We start from the raw sequence: 12970 nt of genomic DNA on the forward strand, positions 1-12970 counted from the left end.
TGATTATTCTGCCGTTTGGGGCCAAATTTCTTCCGTCGGATCGGCGTGTCTGACGCGTCATAACTCCCCGGAACATGCGTCGAAGCGGAAAATAATTTCTGATGAATATATTTGAAAAGCGTCGTAACCTCGGAACGTCGTAAGCCGGAACCGTCGTAAACCGGGGACTGCCTGTATATTACAGGTATTTAGATGTTGAAAAATTTTTATTTTTTTATTTTTATTTTAGGTAACTACTCTAAGATTAAGCAAAGCAAGTGGAAGTGTGACAGCTGTAACTGTGCCAGCTGTGAGCTTGGCATCTACTATCCCTGTTGCAACAAGTGTACAGCCTTTGACTGCACAACTCTCACAGCCCCTCCCAATTACATCAGATGTTGTTGCCTTGCCTACTGGTCCACCTCGGCCACCACCACCACCTCAAGCACCTCAGCAAGCACCACCACATTCATTGGCTCCCCCATCTCAGCAAGTTGTAGCACCTCCAGGTTCAGCAGTAGTAGGATCAGTCGGTGGTGTGCAAGTTTCGTTGCCTCAGGCAACAGCTCTTACAGCTGTGTCTTTGTCAACTGTTACTCTAAATCCACAGATTGCACCAGCAACATCAATGGCACCCTCAATGGCCCCCCCATCAGCACAGAATATGGCTATTTCCATGAGTGGTGCATCTGGTGGTCATCTTGTGTCCTATCCCATAATGACACAACCTGGGTTAAGGCCACAACTGCAGTAGATGTCAGGAGATGTCTAACTGATGGCTGTGTCTTTTTAGGTATTTTATGGCAGTCTGCTTATGTTCATATTTAATGATTGCAAATAATTTATTGACTTTCTGTTGTTACCTGCCAAGTTATACACAAGTTGATAGGATTTTTGTTGTAAGCATGTGTCCCGTTCATTTAAGGTAGGATGATTGATAATGTAGATTTTCATTGTCAGTTGCTTATCATTGATACCATACTCAAATAATTAATTTTATTCCTCCTTACAAAAAAATTGTCAATATAATTAGTTTTTATAGGTATGTTGCAGGTAAAAGAAAAGTGGTTTCAACTTTGGAGTAGGTTATAGAGTAAACGTTATTCAACATGTTCTTGGTTGAGTAGAGTATCTTTTGTAGAGTATATACCTAAAGGATAGCTTTCCCATACACTTAATCCTTCTCATTTAAAGTAAAAGTTCATTACAGTAGTACAGTAGATAGTATTTTATAAGTTTGAGTGATGCCTTTTAGTTACAGCTCTGAATATTCTGGGTGATGGTTTGATGACTTTAGAGGTGTGTGTATATACTGCTGACAGTTTGTATGAAATGAGTGTTTATAAGCAAAATAGACTTGAATGAATGCCTCATGTCACACTTTATTAATCAATAATTTTGTTCAAAGAATCAGGAAGATAAGTGTTTGTGATTTCTTAGTTATGGACTACATACTTGAAAAAGAGTTCCCTTTTAGTACTATCTAACTGTTCTTCATTTTTTTAAGGAGATTGTTAGATTGTGCTGCTGCTTCTTTACAAAACCATAGAAGGACATTGAAGTAATGGTAGTATAAGAAACATTGTAGAATGCAAATGATCAGGGTAGAAATTATGTAATTGGATAGATTTGTATGGAAATTAAAAGAAGAAAAACAAGTTATGTGCCAGAGTCTGAGACTCTAGGACATGATAGAATAAAGGAAGATTGGATTTATACCAGGACCTATTTAACAATTCAATAAAGGTCAGGGGAATCAAAATAAGATAATAAGACTTAGGACATTTTAGACCAGAAGAAAGTGAAAGGAAAGTTCAGAGCGAAGACCAGAAAATGAGAAAGGCAAAATTTTAACCATAAATATGTAAAGAAACAGAGATGAGTGATTCAATCAAGAAAAAGTCTAAGTATGCCAAGATGTATAAGTAAAGAACAAGATGTATAAGTAAAGAAAGGGAAGAAATAAAAAGCCAAGAGAACTAATAATATATGAGAGCTAGAGGGAATTGTGTGTTTGCTGAATAATAAGAGAAAATTTGTGTGATCATATTTAGCCACTGTAGTTGAGGGAGAAACATTTTATACGGAAAAAGACACACATTTTTTGTGTGATAACATTTTACATCTAAACTTACATGGTTCATGATATTTTATAAAGTTCTTTGAGAGCAACCTTATAGAGGATGAGTGTTCAGTTGTTTGGTTTCTTGATTTAAACAGTATCTTATCCTGTTTAAAAATTTGCTTATACTGCAGAGTACAGTAACCATAAATTTTTTTTTGCTATACTGCATACGGGAAAAGTTTACTGCAGGTAGTTGATATTTTTGCTTTATACTGTAATGTTCTTTATAACATCCATTTCATATTCTCTCTCTCTCTCTCTCTCTCTCTCTCTCTCTCTCTCTCTCTCTCTCTCTCTCTCTCTCTCTCTCTCTCTCTCTCTCTCTCTGCACCACTAAACATGTTAATGAATGATGTCAAGTAAAAATTGGTATTTGTGAGACATGCATTAGTCAAATTCTCAAGGTTTTCTCAACAGTCTTGCACCTAACTATAGATTTGATGTTCGTTGTGAGCACCTCAAGATCAGTTATTTGTTTTACTGTTATCAATATTTACAAAAAAAGCAAAGTTTTTATAATTTTGGTTGATTGGCAACTTATTAGTGGAAAGTCAGATATTAATTTAAGATGAAAGTTTTTTCAATTATTTTAATAACTATTAGTCTCGAGCATTTGTGAAGTTTGCAGTAATAAAAGCCATAAGATCGTATTTTCTAAAATAGAATTTGTTCAAGGTTGACTTTATTTTCATCATTTGGAAAGGATGTGGTAGTTGTGGACATACCATCATCACCATCATCATTATCTTTTCAGTGTGGACTACCCTAGGTGTACTGAGTTTTCTTTCATTTATCTTGGTAACTGTTATATCCTATAATTCTTTCAGAAATATTTTCAGTTGATAAGACATTGAAAAAGTTAATATAAATCTCATTAATGGAAAGCCTCATTCTTATCCATACCAACTTGCTGCTCATCAAGAATCAGTTGCGTATAAATTGTTTGGTGTTTGCTGCAAGAGGAAGGAGATTTTATTTGTGTTTGTACTGAGGTATGTTTATTTTTGCGCAAGTTTAATATTTTTTATGATAATATATTTTAAGATGTCAAGTGATTCCCCTAGTGACAGATAAGATTTATATTTCAACTTGTCCAGTATAGGAGTATTGACATTGCAAAAGGGCTATACCACTTTTTATTTCTCTCTCTCTCTCTCTCTCTCTCTCTCTCTCTCTCTCTCTCTCTCTCTCTCTCTCTCTCTCTCTCTCTCTCTCTCTCTCTCTCTCTACATTTCCATATGTTCATTTTTTACAACATAAAAATTGTTACTGCATCTTTTAATCCTTTTTCATTTGGCCAAGGGGTTCTTTTTGTCAAGTCTTGAGAACATTTTGGTAAAAGTAGTGATTTTTCAAAGAAGTGTACTATTGACAAAGTCATGTGTAGATATTCTGTACAGTGTGTCTTAGATTTTTGTTCATTTTTATATTTTGACCCTTGATTGTGAGTGTTTAAAGTGATTTCCTGGAGAGGAAAGGAGTTATGTGGTGAGAGTTATGAATTTTAGTACTGTTATGTGCAGTTTTATGGGAGTTCATTTTATGTTTCAAATTAAAGTATTGTATGTGTAAAACTGTAAAACAGTGGCTAGACAGTGGTACTGTGGAAAAGTCAAACTTTTCAGGAAATATGATTGCCTTTTTGTAATATACATCTGTACTGAGAATGATAAGTCCTTAGATTTGCGTATTGGATATGTTTCTGGAAATAGTATGTTACTGTGTCCTGGATTATTTCTTACAAAATAAGAGATGATTGAATAAGAAACAAACAGGTTTAATACACTGCAAGAATTATGATATTAGATGATATTCATTCCACTATTTTGCTTAGTGTATAATACATTTTTTTAAATATGAATACATCCATAGGTTTTTTGCGTAATTGCAAAATACTTGTACACAGGAGATTAGTGGAATCTCTCTCTCTCTCTCTCTCTCTCTCTCTCTCTCTCTCTCTCTCTCTCTCTCTCTCTCTCTCTCTCTCTCTCTCTCTCTCTCTATTCCAGCCCGAGAAGAACCCTAAAAGGGTTCAGAGGTCTGGTTAAACAAATCATTTATAACTCTCTCTCTCTCTCTCTCTCTCTCTCTCTCTCTCTCTCTCTCTCTCTCTCTCTCTCTCTCTCTCTCTCTCTCTCTCTCTCTCTCTCTCTCTCTCTCTTCATTAGAGGTACAGCCTGATGCGCCATTTGTGGTGCACTGTAAGGAATACCAAAAGTTTATTGCAGTGTCTTTTATGCCTCACCTCAGTTGTTTCCTGCTGTTGATTTTTCATCCATTTTTATCTTTCCACCTAGCTGTCCAATGTCCTTAACTTTAACTTGCTTCAGTTTTCCTCCTGTACTTAGAACAAAACAAAAAACAAAAAACCTCAGGACAGCCCTAGGAGAATGTAAATATATGAGCTGATGGTGTGATATAACCACTTCAGGGTGATAATTCTCTCTCTCTCTCTCTCTCTCTCTCTCTCTCTCTCTCTCTCTCTCTCTCTCTCTCTCTCTCTCTCTCTCTCTCTTTCATCAGCAAATTTTATTTCGAATAATTGGTGGAACACATCTGTTGTTCAAATGTGAATCATTACTTTTTTAAGACAGCATCTTTTTCCCTGTGAGACTGTGATAGGCAATTCCATAGTGCTTATGTGGTCAGTTAATCACTTACCTTTAGTGTACCAGGCAATTCCTTAGTGCTTATGTGGTCAGCTAATCACTTATCTTTACTGTACCTTAGTATATGACAGATTTGTATTGTTTACAAATGATATTTCAGGTAATATTACTTAGATTTTGATTGTTGTGGCTGCAACAGTGAAGCTTGCTTGTTTTGTGATTTAAGAAGTAAGCTCCTGAATTATGGAAGTCAAATGTTTTTAGATGAACCATTGACCTATTTGAAACTGGATTCTGGGGTTGTTGTCAAGAAAATCTTCAAGGTTCAAGTTTTCCTCTCTTAATTTTTTCAGAATTTCATTTTGTGTTCCTGTCCAGTAAGAATATTCACTTAATGTATCTTCTTTGACTATAAATATTTTCAGCCATAAATCAAAGGCCATTCAGATTCAACCGCTTCAACAATTGTAGCTGATATCTTGGTAAAATGGTTCTTACCTCATTGGATAGATATCATCCTTAGGGATTCACATTTGATATGAAAGCCTTATTTTGTTTTCAGTACTTTAAACTCTCAAGAATTGATGATAGTTTGATACAAGAAGTTGCTGTGTATGTTAATCCCACTTCATTCACAATTTAACCCTTAGTCTGTCCTTTAATTTTTTTTATTGCATATACCGTATATGTGGAAGGCTATATAGCTTTCCTTGCACTTTATAAAACAAATTGACTTATGAGGCATGCCTTTCTAGTATTGTGAATGTTTCTTTTTCCCTCAGTATACTGGAATAGTTTAATGAACGAATACATGCTGAATTAAATAAGTTTTGCTAAAATGTCATGCTGTTAGCAAGTACTGTTTATTCTTAGTGGATGTTATACCTAAGAATTACAATGTTTGAACCCCCTATCCATTTTTTCCACTTGGCAGACACAGCTGTAAGGACAGTAGTTGTTGATTCACTTGCTACATGGAATAATAGCACAGAGAAGTACAGCTCCCCCTTTTTTTTCCCCTATTGTAGGTCATTTTTATGTGCAGGCATACAAAAACTTGTGTCCGCAACAGTTTATTCTCATTTATATTGGTCATTAAAAAGTTGAAGGACAGAGGATATTGCTGGCTCCTGAATCAAATTGGTTATTGTTGTACTTGTAAGGAACTGTGTGTTCAGTGTTTTAGAATTTTCTAAGAACACTTCATGGTTTTCTATGTGAAACCCATTAGCATTGTTTAATGCTGTACTTCCTGCAGTCTTATTTCCAGCATTAGTTATTTTGACTGTAATTTTTGAATCCACATTGTTAAACATTATCATTTATATTGTCACTTTACACCAGCCTTGAGATTCAAGATTTGTAGCTCAGTCATCAGGGTAATCTCTTGTACAACTAACTATGTTGTCACTCACTGTATGTAACACTACTGCACATGCACAATGTACATTATCAAACTTATTCCAAAACTCATGCTTTGGCAATCTTCTATTCATTACTTTTCATTTTTAGGGATGTAAGCTCAGTAGTAATGTGACTTCCCCATTTACTGCTTGTTTTTTTTTTTTTTTTTTTTGGTTTTAGATTGTTCTAGTTAGCTATATAGACAATAAATAGTGAAGTTGTTGTATTTTTCTCTTTTTAGGAATAGCAGGGTTATGTATAGCATGTCGTGATGTGTCTTAAAATGGGAAACCATTATAACTTAAAGGAATCTGCAACAATTATAGATTTTGCATGCACACTTGTAAGTTATTTTCACACGCACATCATTCAAAGAAAGAGGAAAATATAAAATAGATGTAATTTAGCAATATGCTTGATTAGGCATTTTTCATGCCTTTTTTCATTTCAGTCAAGTTTTGTTTCACACGTTGTGAATTCTGTTTTAGTTTTAATATACATTTACATGCTGTGTATTCAGGTCTGTGATAATTGCATTTTGAATGGTGTGGCTAATTATTAAAGGTTGTAACAATTTTCGTTTTAATTTCCAGAAGAATTACTGGAAAGTGGTAGTACTGGCATTCTAGTGATGTTCACTGTATATTTTCCAAGGGAATACAAACATTTAATTGCATCAGTTTTATTTGGCTTGGTTTAATGAGACATTTTGCCATTATTTTAACATATAACCTGGATTCATGTTTTAGGAAAATAGCAACATGACAGTAGTACTGCGCTATTAGTATGTTGTTGGATCAAGTAGAATTAGAAAGGGCTCCATAGTGCACCTTGACATGATGCTGCAGAGTAGGTGGAGGGCTGGTTAGGAGTAGCCCTTTTTCACAGTTTTGTAAATAATGTAAAGTTTGTGGCAGTTATTATTAAAATAATGTTTTACTTTCAGTTTTTCATATTCCTTTTAGATTCCAGAAGTGTAGATTTTTATTGCCATGAGGTGAATAAGGGCCTTTCAGGAATAGCTGTATGTATCAGAAAACTTGAGTCGACTAAATAAATGAATAACCCCATATTCCAGCCCGAGAAGAACCCTAAAAGAGTTCAGAGGACTGGTTAAACAAACCATTTATAACTAAGTAACTAACTGAAATTTCATGTTTTCTAGCAGCAAAGTAATCTATATCTCTCATGCCGTAATGTGTGACAGATTACTATGGAACTTGCTTTGCAGGCATATATTAATGAGTCATTAACAAAGAAAAATTATTATATATATTGTAAGAAAGGTACTAACTGACATGCTGGCTGGTTGCTGTCTAGTTTATTACTGCTTGATGTACAGAATCTTCACAGAGGTTATCGGCTGGTGAGAGCCGCAACGTAGTTACTACTCTCTGACAAATGGAAACAGGGATTACGTTTAGGCTTCTGTGTTTGTTCACAGACAGCAACGGACTGGCCATTTGGAGAAAGGGGACTTTTCCCCTTGGGCCGGTGGTTAAAAGGGGCCTGTAAAAAAAAAAATTATAAAAAAAAAATTTTTTTTAAATAAAAAATAAAAGTTAGAAAGAAAACTTAAAAATCTGAAGAATAAGGAAACAAAGAGAATAGAATTGGATAAACAACTCGGAAAGAGATAGAGAGAGAGAGAGACAGAGGCGGGACACGAATCTCATTGCTAGCAAACCTTAATGCAGTCATTGCAAGAGAGTAATCTTGAAATGTCCCTATTAATGGTGGTTCCGATAATTTTATCAACATTTTCTGTAAGCTATCGTTCATTAACCATAAGCCAGCATACAATATGCTAGCTTTTCCATTTCATTATTGCTAACTGGTTGGGCAACACAGTCAGAATTCTATGATTATACAGACATAAATATATAATAAAGATTAATATAATAAAAGAACAGTATTCAGTATGGAAACTGTAATAATGGAAACTGAAGACATGATAACATTCTATTGTTATGTCGAACGTATGATCAAGCCGCTCAACACAGTGCCGTAATGCAATGTTCTTTTGCGTTCTAGGCTTCTGGCTATACTGCAAGTGAAAGGTTACACACATCACAGGCAGTAAGATGCTACTCAACCGGTATTCCTTGTACTGTATATTATTTTCTCGTGGCTATTATTATGTAAGCTAAAAAAAAATCTTGTGTTTCATTCAACAAACTTTGGATATAACAGTCATCATATAGAAAATGGCGCAGTGTGTTCAAGAATCAGGAAAATTTTGTCCAAGTTAATCTTGTGAAATGCATGGAATTGATGTGTGTTGGTGAAGGAGAATTCGAATTTTATTCCTAAGTGACTACGTTTACTCCAGTGATTGTTCTTTCAAAGTGATGTGTGTAAAGTGTTGTGCTTAAGTGAAGTGGTTTTGCGTGATTTTTCATCATAAAGCCACTGAGCTTTCACATATTTTAGCATTTCAGGAAAACACTTGCCACTGAGCTTTCGCATATTTTCGCATTTCAGGAAAACACTTCAATACTTCCATACTCAACTGCTGTCACTGGGTTACTGTTTCTCAAACTGTTTCTTTTGAAAGACATGATGACACTTTGATGACATCATAATCTTATAGACTGATATGAGACATTACATTTTTGCTAATGTTACTTAAACTTAAGGGCACACATATAATAATAATTATCAGGAAAGCGAGAAGAAAATTTAAATGATGTTATTTGATTAACTAATATTTGAAATGAAATGGTTTGTGAAAAGCTAGATGTGATACAAAAATATCACTCTAACGTGATTACTTAGTGAGCTTAGGCTCATCTATAAAATGTTCACCTGGTACTAAACAATCGATTTACAGTATTTCCTAATGATTTTTATTGCTTTGAGGTTTTAATAATGCCTGTACTGTTGCTTTAGGAGAAAAGTTTTTCAAAACTAAAATTAATTAAAACATAGACCTAGTTACGGAAGTTACGGTCAACAATTTCACAAGACTAAACATTTTGGCGGTGCAGTCCAATGAAAATGACATTGCTTAAGCATTGACTTTGAACTTGAAAGATTTTTCGCATTAAGTCATTCTCTGAAAAATAAATAAACAGTATATTTGTAAATTGTAATAGTCTTACTTTTTGTGTTGAAAAAAAATAGATAAAGAAAAAATAAAATTAATTTCCATAGTATTTTTGATAGGCCTACTTAGTATATCAAGCGTAAATTTTGTATTATCATGGGGGTGGGGGTGTTAAAGCAATTTACTACAACAAATATGTATAAAAACATCAATTTTGACTTTTGTTGCGAAGGCCCCCAAAGCATCGGCCCTGTGAAGTGCATCTCAGACTCTAAAACTGCTCTTCTACCACAAATCTGTGTGACTAATTAGGCTATTTCCACATATTTCTATTCATTCCTTTGAATACACACACACGCACATATAAATATGTGTGTGTGTCAGTGTGTGTTTGTGTAATATTTTTACAGGAAATATCTGTCTTATAATCAACTCAGAAAAATGGAAAGCTCTGCTAAAAAACACAAAGGTGGTGCTGAAAAGTTGAGAGATAGAAACAGAAAATCACTTGCAGCCCAAGCATTGAAATGTAGAAAACTGACAGATGTAGGAGTTGTGAAGGAAACTTGTGTTCCTTATTCACAAGCTACAGGTGCTAACTAGTGATCAAGCCACAAACATTCAAAGTGTAAGAGATCCAGTCCATGACAGGCCCACTACAATAGGAAGTGCCAGTAAAGTAAGTACTCATCTGAATATCTTAGTAATTTAAAAAAGTTAGGCCCTATTTACTACCCTGTCATAATTCACTTGCAGGATTGCATCTACATGTGAGTAGACGTAAACAAGCATGTATAGATAGGATATTCCTAACTTTGTATAGCTTACTTTATCTTAAGCCAAAAAAAGAAAAAAGTCTTTGCATATGCATTTGCAAATACTTCAGATTTTTCTTAGACATACAGCCTGAGCCTGCCCAAATTCAGGGTAATGAAACTCTCCATAAGATGAAAGAAATGCAGGAGAATTATAGTATAAGATCAAGGTCATTTTGCTAATGACCTGGAGGCACTCTTGATGTATTGTATATACAAATCCATAGCAGGCTGCAGGTAGAGTTGCCTGAAGGTTTTAGAAAACTACAGTGCTACTCTATTACATTATTTATGACAGGCTTTCCTATTTTTTCTTATAGGTTGATGAGCATGAAATAGACCAGCTAAGTCATGGCACATCAATAACAGCATGCTGCAAAGAAAAACCTAGTGAACTGGAGTACTTTACGAGACCAAAAATTGTAGACGATTATCCATCATTTTTCAAATTTCACCCAAAGCAACCATCAACAAATCCAATATTACAAAAAGTTTTTCACTGTAAGGATGGTACAAATAGGAAATGGCTTTCATACAGTTAAATAAGTCACATGTTATATTGCTACATCTGTATTGTTTTTGCTAATACTTCTGCCAAGAATATATTTATTAATGGAATGAATGATTGGAAGCATGTCCATCAACGAGTAGCGCTACACAAGCAAAGCTCTTTACACAAGCACTGTGCAGAGGCATATTTTCTTAGAGCTTCTGAGTTAGATATAAGGCATTTGTTAGGTGGCAAACAAATATTGCTACACAGGGAACAAGTTAGAAAGAGGCGTATGGTATTGCAAAGAATAACTGATGTAGTTAAGATCACTGGGAAGAGGGGGCTTAGTTATAGGGGTACACAGTCAGAAGCCTGTTATACATTGGATGATCCAAGCACTGACCATGGTAACTTTTTAGAACTGATAATTCTCCTGGGAAAATATGATATATGCATGAAAGACCACTTAATTGAATGTTTGGAAAAGAACAAAAGAATGCAGCAGATCCAGTCAAAGGGTAGAGGTTCTTTTGTCAGCTTTTTGTCTAAGACAACTGTTAATACTATTTTAAGTACAATTCAGCAGATTATTCAGGAATCCATTGCTAATGAAGTTCGTAAAGCTAGAATGTTCTCTGTGCAGATTGATACAACACAGGATATTACCTCGCAGGACCAGTGTGCTGTTGTTCTTAGGTATGTCACAGATGTTATTCATGAAAGACTTGTTGCATTTGTGAATTGTGAAGCAACTACAGGAGAGTATTTTTTTCAAATTTTGAAGAATGTCCTAGAAAAACTTAAACTGGATGTAAGCAATTGCATTGGTAATGCCACGGATGGAGCTTCCAACATGCAGGGGCATTATAGGGGATTCTCTGCTTTACTTTCTTCCCATTCACCCAGTCAAGTATCTGTATGGTGTTATGCACATGTTTTGAATTTAGTACTGGCAGAAACAACTGGAGCAGTAATAGCAAGTGCCTCGCTTTTCAACTTATTGAATGATATTGCAGTCTTTATCAGAGAATCTTATAAGTGAATGATTATTTGGGTGAATGAAAACTTTGGCTACCGTACAAGAACATGAAAATATGAAATCAGATGCTCGCAACAAAGCCAAAGCATACATTGAATCACTACTCAAATATGAAACCATACTGACTGCTCCAATATTTCTTCGTATATTTGAGCAGACTACTCCCCTTTCGAAATATTTGCAAACAAACAGAATGGATATTCTCTCTGCGTACAGAATGGTTGCTACTACTAAAGAGAGTCTGGATAAAATAAACAGAGATTTTGGAGGTATTAAGGTGGCTGCAGATCATTTTGTTTGTTGGGCTAATGAACAGCTAGAAGATGAAGAGAACGCAGATTTAGAGTTGGAGGTGCAGACAGAATTACCACTGAAAAGAGTTAGAAAGAAGAAAACGATGCCTGGCGAGAAGGCTTATGATGAAAGGCTGAATGACGCAGAGAGGGCTTATGTGTTGAGGTATATAATCCAATATTGGACAAAGTCACACAGAGCCTCAGTGATCGATTTCTTTCTCATGGGACTCTTTACAACGATTTATCGATTCTAGACCCAAGAAATTTTGATCAGCTGAAGAACAGCAATATTGAAGAGTATGAGTCTTTATTTAAAGAACTCAGTAAGCCATTGCTTAAGTTTGACAGCCAGGCAACAGCTGAAAACTTGAAGTTGGAATTAAGGAGTCTAGCTACACACTGGGAAAAATTGAAAAATGCACCCTTGGAAGACTACACCGTTAAAGATATGAATGATGAGGATGAACACGAGTCTTATTTAAATGAAGACAGTCATGAGACAATTGCAACGAAATGTTCATCAAGTAAGAATTGTCCAGTCTGCTGTTACCAGATACTCAGTAGGTACAACTTGTTAACTGATGCCTATCATATAATTGGTCTAGCTTACAAGTATCTCCTGACCTTGTCAGTTACTCAAGTTTCCTGTGAGAGAAGCTTTTCCACCTTGAAATTCATAAAAAATCGTCTAAGAAGCAGACTCTCACAGGAACACCTCCAGGAGTTTATGCTAAAGACAGTAGAGAGGGATATATTAATGTCTCTCGATAATGATTTAATAATTGACAAAGTTGCATCCAAGAGTGAACTATTAAAGAAAATTTTGATAATCTAAAATAAAAGTAATTCCTTTAGTTATGCCAGCATGTGTTATTTTTCCCAGAGCTGTTTATCTGACCCATCACTAATATATATATATATATATATATATATATATATATATATATATATATATATATATATATATATATATATATATATATATATATATATATATATATATATATATATATATATATATATATATATATATATATATATATATATATATATATATATATATATATATATATATATATATATATATATATATATATATATATATATATATATATATATATATATATATATATTTATATATATATATATATATATATATAC

General features: G+C 34.4%; 1 protein-coding gene across 3 annotated transcripts in view; it reads left to right on the plus strand.

Moving 5' to 3' along the window:
- The window catches only part of LOC136826809 (zinc finger CCCH domain-containing protein 10-like), a 77782-nt gene extending 70725 nt beyond the window's left edge, over positions 1–7057 (plus strand). For all 3 annotated transcript variants that reach the window (XM_067084251.1, XM_067084249.1, XM_067084250.1), the window contains exon 5: positions 230–7057. In XM_067084251.1, the coding sequence (XP_066940352.1) occupies positions 230–733 (504 nt within the window). In that variant the 3' untranslated portion in view covers positions 734–7057. The remainder of the gene's footprint in view (positions 1–229) is intronic.
- The last annotated feature ends 5913 nt before the right edge of the window (positions 7058–12970 follow it).

The sequence above is a fragment of the Macrobrachium rosenbergii genome, chromosome 41, assembly GCF_040412425.1.
Source record: "Macrobrachium rosenbergii isolate ZJJX-2024 chromosome 41, ASM4041242v1, whole genome shotgun sequence".
Classification (NCBI taxonomy): domain Eukaryota; kingdom Metazoa; phylum Arthropoda; class Malacostraca; order Decapoda; family Palaemonidae; genus Macrobrachium; species Macrobrachium rosenbergii.